The sequence below is a fragment of the Strongylocentrotus purpuratus genome, unplaced genomic scaffold (genome assembly GCF_000002235.5).
Source record: "Strongylocentrotus purpuratus isolate Spur 01 unplaced genomic scaffold, Spur_5.0 spur5_scaffold_21, whole genome shotgun sequence".
Taxonomy (NCBI): domain Eukaryota; kingdom Metazoa; phylum Echinodermata; class Echinoidea; order Camarodonta; family Strongylocentrotidae; genus Strongylocentrotus; species Strongylocentrotus purpuratus.
Window position 1 is genome coordinate 8864429 of NW_022145607.1, and position 9656 is coordinate 8874084.

Consider the following 9656-nt stretch of genomic DNA (forward strand, 5'->3'; position numbering starts at 1 on the left):
ATGGTCCACGCATGCACCGCGTTCTACGACGCACGGCCAGCGCATTGGAAATCGGAAAAGGCCGTGTGCCTAACTTTTGTCATGATTTTGGAAAAGCTAGCGAGCTGACACAAAATGCACAGCATGTAGCTAGCGCGCTGTGCGTATACAGGGCGTGTGCTCCGCGTATGTCTGGCGCTGGTCCAGCGCGCTCAACGCACGTCTGGCGTGCCTTTGGCGTGTACATTCATGCGTCGAGCTCGGCGCACGTTTTTGAGCATGCTCAAAAAATCCCGACGCACACAGCGAATGACGACGTATGCATAGCGTGGGTCCAGCGCGCTCGACGAACGAGTAACGAGTGATGACGCACGCCTAGCGAACGACAACGCACTGGCCAAAATTGCAAATTTTCCATGCGCCGGCCGTGCGTTTCCATGCGTCCTCTCTGTGTGACCGGGCCTTTACATTCAGAACAAGGATATGGCTCACTTCCTGTGTGTCTCATCATATGCTTTTTCAGATCATGATTGCGATGGAACCTCTCGTCACATTCATTGCACTCAAAAGGCTTTATGGCTGAGTGTATTATCTTATGTGTGTCAAGGTATTCCTTCAAACTAAACCTCTTTCTACATTCAGAACATTTGTATGGTTTCTCATCAGAGTGAATTTGCATATGTACACTAAGGTAATCTTGGGACAAAAATGTCTCTTTACAAATTAGACAAGAATTGGATCCTTTTTCCTTTGTGTTTATTCATATCATGTGACTCCAATTCTGACGAGCTTTTGAACTTTTGCAAGCATTCAGAACATTGATAAGGCATTGGTTGGATGTGCGTTATCATATGGTTTGTTAAACCAACCTTCAAACAAAATATCTCATCACAATCTGTACATGGGTATGGACCCTGACCCTTTGCCTTCTGCAGATGCTTATTAACATCAGAATTTCTGTTGAATCTTTTCTTACATATATCACACTGGAAGGGCTTCTCCCCTGTATGTGTGCGAATGTGTCGATTAAGATCGCCTTGTGCCAAAAACTTCACATCACAATAGCTACATGAGAGTGTTGCCCTTTTGTGTCTTAGCGTATGCAACTTGAATTGCTTCTTTGAAACAAACTGCTTATAACATTGAGAGCATTGAAAGGGCCATTCACCTGTGTGTATTCTCATATGACGTTTGAGACCAGACTCTGAAGTGAAACCCTTCTTGCATTCACCGCATTGATAGATCTTATCTCCTGTATGCTCTTTCATGTGTTGCGTGAAAGTCATCTTTGTTTTAAATTTCTCGTTGCACTCAGGACATTGATAAGAACTCTTATCACTGCATGTCTTCTGTTTATCAAGGTCCTTTTGAAAAGACACATCACTGTCATCATTAGAGTCTTTGGACGTTTCGGGACTCTTTGCTTTCAGGTGTACTTTTCTTTCATGAATCAAAAGGTGATCTTTTCTTGAATATCGTTTACTGCATGAAGAGCAAGGATAAGGTTTCTCACCAGTATGCGTTCTCTCATGGTTAATGAATTCACTCTTGGAATTCAGTTTCCTGTTACAATAAGAGCATTGAAAAGGTTCATTACCTCCATGTTTTCTCAAGTGCATTGTTAGGTGACTTCTTTGGGAAAATCCTTTACCACATTCTGAGCACTTAAAGGGTTTCTCACCAGTATGTGTTCTCATATGTCTCATGAGATGAGTCTTGGAATTCAGTTTCCTGTTACAATAAGAGCATTGAAAAGGTTCGTTACCTCCATGTCTTCTAAAATGATCTTTTAGGACAGTCTTTGTGATAAAACCTTTACCACATTCTGTGCACTGAAAGGGTTTTTCACCAGAGTGTATTCTTTCATGAACCATAAGTTGATATTTTCTTGAAAATCGTTTACTGCATGAAGAGCAAGGATGAGGTTTCTCACCAGTATGCGTTCTCTCATGTCCCATGAGATGATTCTTGGAATTCAGTTTCCTGTCACAATAAGAGCATTGAAAAGGTTCGTTACCTCCATGTCTTCTAAAATGATCTTTTAGGACAGACTTTGTGATAAAACCTTTACCACATTCTGTGCACTTAAAGGGTTTTTCACCCGTATGTGTTCTGTGGTGGTAAACTAGATGTGGCTTCTGAGTAAATCTCATTCCACATTCACCACATTCAAATGGTTTCTCCCCAGTATGAAGTCTCATGTGCTTTCCTAGATTCGGCTTTGACGTGAAAATCTTCTTGCAGACTGGACATTGAGTAGATAGGTTTCCACAGCACGTCATCACATGAGATCCAAGATCAGATTCAACAGAAAATCTCTTTTTACACTTGGTGCAGTCAAATCCCTGTTTCCCTGTAGAATCTTCATCACGGGTAGGAGGAGAATTTGTTGGATCATTCATGGATTCATCTAGCTCTCTTTCACTCTGGCTACTGTTCTCCATGCTTGGTAGAACTTGGCTGGAGTCTTGAGAGACGGGAGAGATACCTTCTAAAACGGGAAGCCATCCCGATTCAGAATCCTCATGATCTTCCTTCTCTAAATGTTCTCCTTCAGATGCTCCCTCGCTGTCAACCTCTAAACATTCATCCTCTGATAACTGGGATTCTGATATCTTCTCCTGACAGTCCAAATCATCTGAAGCGTTTTTAGAGCTGCAACAAACATCTGGTGAAAAAGGAAGACATAATATTATACGGTATATATGCAATCAGACAAATTATAGATATCAAAAGTAGTTTCTAATTAGTGGGGGTTCAAAAGATCAGAAACAGTGTGTGTATGTGCATCTGTTTTGATGGACATGCTACCCGTTTAATAATGTAATTCATACTCTTGTGTCCACCATGGCCCATACACTATACAGGCCATTTGTAATTGGCACAAATGACCTTTACTGCACATGCACAAATTGTAAATACAAACTGGCTGAATGATAACTGTTCTTTTTTCTTCTACATTTTAATTGTTATTACTGCAAAATTTAAAAAGGACAACATCTTTATTGCCCTTTTTTGTAAATGCAAATAAAAAACAGAGCAATGGCATGCTGATTTTAAAACCTGTAACTTCCTAGTTCCACTCCAACTATAAATGTACTTTTTCAATTTGTTTTATTTATTGGTGTTGCCATTTCATCTCCTCTATTCCAATCTAATATTACATGATTGTCACTTAACTTTAAAATTTTCAAAGCGGTTCTCTCTTCACATGTTTTCCATTCAGGCCTCCATGTGCCTAATTGTAAAATATAACTTTCTCACCATTCTGTTGAAGTGAAGTTTCTTCTATCTCTTCTTCTTTGATAAGGTAAATCTCAAATCCACTTTCAATTTGAACCTTTGGCTGCTCCTCCCTGCTATTCACTGGTTCATCTAAAATATATAATTAGTAAGGATTAAAATGTTACTGACTCTGCATGAATAGGGATTTCCTGGGAAATAAATCCCCTTCACCCTATTTAGCCCGGGCTATTTTGAAACCGCATAACCGGGGGGGGGGGGGGGGGGGGGGGGGGGGGGGGGGCTTCTAAGGCCCCCCATCCCCCCCCTATGATCTCGGCTATTTATGGACCGATTTTGTCCAATCTTGGCGTGTTTGTGTCTTATCATGTACTAATCAAGAATGCTTAGTAAAATTTATGATATACGGTATATCGTTTATTTTAATTTATGTCTAATTAATTATGCAAATATGCAAATTTTTCCAACAAATTTTCATTTTGTCCAGTTTCCCCCTATTTATGGAGAAAATGCAATTAAATTTGGCATGTTTGTAGCTTGACATATAATTTAAAAGATAGGGTAGTCAAATTAATGACATGTATTGAAATTCCATACTTATAATTGTAATTAATTATGAAAATATGCTAATTTTTCTTGAAATTCTAATTTCTTATGTATTTCTTTGTTTTTAAATCTTTTGTTTTTATTGTTTTGTTATCTAGAATAGTTCATGATGGCCAAAAGGGATGTTTTCTGAAGAAAGAGATCACACAAGATCATCGGAAACCATTTTTGGAGCCGTTTTTTGTGTGACATTGGTCACAAATATGTGCTACATCTCCGATACCATACCCCCGATTTTCACAAATCGGGTCTTAAAATGTGCGGGAGATGTCAAAGAAAAACTCATAAAATTTCAGCGCCAGATTTTATTGCGTTAAAAAGTTATCGCAAAAAATGTATAGGGGGGCTTCTAAAGCTCCCCCCCCCCCCCCCCCCCCCCCCCCCCCCCCCCGGGGCTATATAGGGTTAAAAACTATGGGTGGTATTCTCATAAGTTAAGCCGAGACTAAGTCCAGACTAAACAAGAATTTTAGTTCACACTTCTATGGAATGCTAGGTGTCATCTTCCTCCTTCAATATTCATGATAAAGATAATCTACCAAGGACTTCATTGAAATTTAGTCCATAATCATAATATCTTTTTCTTCCCATTTCATTGCAAAATTAAATTTGTGGACACTTTTCATTGCAGGATTAAAATAATCTGTACAAGGTAAATGGGTTGGCAACAGGCACTCCATAAAAGTGTGGACTAACTTAGTACGCACTAACTTAGTACGCGCTACCGGAATACCACCCTATGCCACTTGTATTGTAACAAATTATTCTTTTAGGAGATACATAAACAGAACATTTGGAAATGGGTCACAATGATGATACTCTCCATATTCTAACCCGACCACTTTAAAAACTGTTCCTAGTCAAACTAATGAAAACCATCCCCATTGGACCTTTTTTTTAGTAGAACACCTACATGTATCGCCTCCCCAAGACTTAAAGGTACGTACTGTGTCCCTTTTGCAGCCAACCTCAAATTCTGTAGAACTTTGCAGAATTATGTCCTATCTATGAAATTTAAACGTTAGCAGTGTCCTCATATTCAAATTATGCAAGGAAACCCGTTTACTTGCTAGACTTCACTGTCAGACACTATTGAGTGACTGACTGGCTTTTTTCTTTTTGGTAATAACATACATGAAAAGAGTTGTAAAGGGTACATGAGCATTTGTCTACATCAATAACCCACTTCTTGTGATGGCCAAGATTAAACTGATTGAATCTTTGCGCAGCATAAAACGTTATGACCATTCGGTACAATTGTCTGAAAATCAAGACTTTTACTTTTGGGCTCTATACTTTAGCCCTGAAGTCGATTTGACAACTAATAGTCGTTATTTCCCACTTGAAGACATTTCAAGCCCCACCTTTTTTAGGGAAGTTCTAAATTAGTATTATCTTTCAATGCAGTTGGAATTTAACTTTTTCATTTTTGACCTGCAAATGGGACATGGTACCTTTAATGCATATTCATGACTATTTTTTTGGAAAACCATTTCAAGGCAGTGACCTAAATATAGTTGTGTGCATTCTTACATGTACACATGTATGTGAAGCCAAAGTTTTTACTGGTGCTTGGAAGAAAAATGTATTTTACATAACCCTGTAAGTTGGGGCTCTGATCGGATCGGAAGATCGGAGCGACACCCTCGCACCTTTGATCGGTATCGGATCGGAAGATCGACCAAAAAAATCAGCTGATTTTTAAATATTTTTTTTATGACAAAAAATTTCAAGTTTTTGGTTGTCAAATGCTCAAAAAAATTCATGGCTGGGATTATTTTGTCATTTGGAGTTGTTGTAGACCATGTTGTTGATATTTAGTGCCTTTTCATGACTTTGAAATTAATAATATTGGTCTAAGAGCAGAGGCAAAACATGCGGGCTGCCATCTAGGATTATAATGTACATGTAGGTATGCATTATAATCCACAAATGGCAGCCCGCATGTACTAGCGCCTATTCTGGAATAAGAAAATTCATGCTGTTCTCACTGCAATTTATGAATTCTTAGCCCCGGACTATATGATTAGACAGTGGGCTCCTTACTTCGCATCTGGCCAGCTGCGATACGCTCCATTGCGGGTACCAGACTATTTTTCGTTTCTGTTCTCATTCATTTGCTTGGCACCGCAATTGCGGGGTTAGCAGGAGTTAGCACCACAATTGCGGAGATAGCCCTGATATTTTGCAGGGTTAGTTAACCCCATACTGAGGTGGGCCGGGGGTTAGCCCCTTTGGTAAATACAAGTCTGAACAGAAAGTGGAATAGGCTTAACCCCGTACTATAGGTGGGGCTAAGACCCCCCCCCCCCTTAACCCCTATAGTACGGGGTTAAGCAAAATTTTGCCAGTGTACTCGCTACTAAAAGCGGCCTCGCATCACGCGTTTCTTATCTTACTTCGCTTCGACCCCTCGCATTTTGAGTATGGTGGTGTGACCAAAGTTCGCGCGTGAGCTAAGTTCGCTATCTCAAACAAATCAGTAAGAATAGATTTCAAAAATCTGAAATCACCAATGGAAAGAGGAACACAAAATTACGCAAAGATGAAATTTTCTTTGGAATTGGGTACGAAATTGTGAAGATAAAGACAAAAGATCGGTAAATTTTGCAATCTTTTGCGTCCGTTCCGAAAATGTTCAACTTACCGATAATTAAGGATAATTAAGGGTCTGAAAATCTTCAATTTGAGAGCAGATTTCCTCAAAATTGTAAGTAAAAAGTGGTACCAACTGATTGTATGATATATTGCCTTGCAAATTAGATATGATATTACCTTATTTTTGATCACATTTTTTGATAAATCAACTGTAAACCCCCTTGCGTGAAGTTAGGTCACGTTTTTTTTTTTTGATGAATTTTTTAGATGCAGCGCGCACGCCACGATCGAACATCGAATTTTTAGATCGCGATATCTCCGAAATTCTTCGACGATAAATTTTGTAGTTCCATCATCTGTAGTAAAAAACTTTGCCGTCCATTTTGTTAATAAATGAAATAAATAAATTTTTAGATCGAATATCACATTTTGTAATATGTTCTAAAATGAACGCGAACTTTGGTCACCCCTTCATACGTTGGCTGGCTAGCCTGGCCGCCCTGGCGGCCCTGCCCTGCCCGCCCGCGAATTTTTTTTCCGTAACTCGAGAGAGCAAAAATCCATGTGCGCATGCGCGTGGACTTATGATTTCTCTGCTACTTCCCATACGAATGTACATGTATTCGCATGTACTGTGCACGATTCGCGTTCTACGAGTAAACGATGGCATAGTAGTCCTTCAAACACAGACTCTGATTTGCCAGTTTGACAAATCAATATGCGTATGTGTCGCGATGTGCTTATTCAAGTCTGTGTAGTTGTATGATTCAGACCCAGTAGTGCATATGGAAATACATTGCAACTTGTATAGAATGGTATACACTACCGCTCAAAGGTTTTGGCATCGGTTCCGCTCCGTAAACCGCACCGAACTGTGTATGGTGAACGGCGAGGATCCGTTCACCGTACGCCCAACTTCGGTTCCTCACCGTATGCTCACCGTTTGCTCACCGTACGCTCACCGTTTGCTAACCGAGGAATTGTGGTTAATAACAAAAAGAAATGTGCGCGCTAAGTCTGCGAGCGCGTATCCAAAGAACTCTCAAAAGTTGCACACGCGTACGCGGAAAGTCAGTTATTTGTTTTATTTTATCATACCGATGCGCGCTTGCCACTGACGTCACAATCAGTTTATTATTACATCACAATAGTGTAAAAGAATACTCTTTTCATTCCGAGCATAAACACACGACATAATGATACGAAAATGATTATTTACTTGATATCATTCCCGACAGAATGATACGAAAATGATTATAAAGTTGATTTCATTGCCAAGACAATGATACGAAAATGATTATTTACTTGATTTCATTGCCGACAGAATGATACAAAAATAATTACTTAGTTATTTTTTTGCCGACAGAATGGTTCAAAAATGATTATTTACTTGATGTCATTGTCGAGAGAATGATACAAAAATTATTATTTACTTGATTTCCTTGACGACAAAATGATTAATTAGTTGATTTCATTGGCTAGACATTGATACGAAAATGAATGTTTACTTGATTCCATTGCCGACAGAATGATACGAAAGTGATTAATTAAATGATGTCAATGCCGACAGAATGATACGAAAATGATTATTTACTTGATGTCATTGCCGACAGAATGATACGAAAATGATTACTTAGTTGATTTCATTGGCGACAGAATGATACGAAAATGATTACTTAGTTGATTTCATTGGCTAGACATTGATACGAAATGATTATTTTCTTGATTCCTCAAAACATAAATAAAAATGTGTGTGTTATTGTGAGTGAGTCATGTATGGGGATTTCTATTTTTTGATCTGTATGAATGGAAATTGCCGATTGACTGACTTGATTCCACAAGTTCGGACGTACTGCACATGATGGTCGTTCACCAGACTAGAAAGGGAAAGGTAGCGCGTACATCTACATAGGCTTAGCCAACCAGGCATTGTTTGTAATTAGCTGAAAAATGTTCTTTGATAATGAGAAATAACGAGTTTGGGTTGGATTTCACAATACCATCATTATTTCAGAATAATTGTTGAATATTTGGCCTTTATTTCAAGAGGTAAAAGCAGCCACAAATACATTGAACATTATAATGGTCTGATAACTTAAACTACCCCAGCGTGTAACCTAGTAACCCGAAGACAAAACAAAAGCAAGCAAGTTCATTCATCGATACGCGAGGCACGCAAGTTTGATAATTACATAGGACATGAGTTGTTAAAATATTCCCATACCGCTTTGCTCATTCTGGTTTGAAAATACAAACGACCCAACTAAGAATAAACAAGCAGCTGCAGATTTTTAAGCTACAGATTGATAAAGTATTGCATACTTACCTGATTCTATGACGGGATCCCACTTTTAGAATATCCATGTTTAACGATAAATCCGAAAATCAGATGAAAGTTATCCGAAAGATTAATTCCCTTACACACGTCGTTGGAACCATCAATGGTATTATAGAAGCTAAAAGTCTAGTTTCGGACACAAGAATTCCATTTTAAAACCACTACAACAACGATTCGTACAATCTCGTTCTATCTCGAAACGCTGATTTTCAGATGACAAGTTAGCTCTTCTCATTGGCTAAATAATAATTTGCAAGTTTATTTTTTAAAGCAAATATTGGCTTGTTTTCAGTTGTCATTTATGGTATGACGTCTGAATTGGCAGACTATACAAGCCCTTTCAGTTTCAGCTGGCTGGGGCGTGTCATATTTCTTAGATAAGAACTGTCAAAACATGTCTGGGAAATGTAATCACGTAAATGAGGAGAGAGAAGGAGAGAGAGAGAGGGAGAGGGCAGAGAGGGAAGTAGAAAGACGGGGTAAGGTAGAGGTGTGGAGGACAGTGACCTCATATCATTTACTTGTTAATCAATCATGTCTGACGGGACTTGTAAACATCCATGAAGGGTGATGTCTTCATATGACCAATCAAAGAATAAAGGATAAAAGGGAAGGGAAATACATGTAGATATTTAAAGATTAAATGATATCAGAGATAGGAAATATATGGAACGAAGAGGCGACTGTAACGGAATAAAGTATACCGGTACAAGGAAATATTTAAATAGATGGGAAGAATCAGAAACTGGATAAGATTAAAGGATTCGTGGGAGAGGAATCTACATGGGAGGAAGAGGAGACTTGATATAAATAAAAGGGTAATAGGACGAACACCCCCGGCCAAGGCAGTTATCCCCTCCCCTCGGAAAATTACCCCCTTTGATTTTCACCC

At 38.9% G+C, this 9656-nt stretch overlaps 1 protein-coding gene across 1 annotated transcript; it reads right to left on the reverse strand.

The window, feature by feature from the left end:
• Positions 1 to 384: 384 nt before the first annotated feature.
• Positions 385 to 3375, reverse strand: LOC115928196 (gastrula zinc finger protein XlCGF57.1-like). Its single transcript, XM_030995124.1, has 2 exons — positions 3244 to 3375; positions 385 to 2647 (listed from the first exon to the last, which is right to left on the reverse strand). Exon 2 carries the CDS (start codon positions 2421 to 2423, stop codon positions 696 to 698), a length of 1728 nt encoding a protein of 575 aa, XP_030850984.1. The 5' UTR covers positions 2424 to 2647; positions 3244 to 3375; the 3' UTR covers positions 385 to 695.
• Positions 3376 to 9656: the final 6281 nt, after the last annotated feature.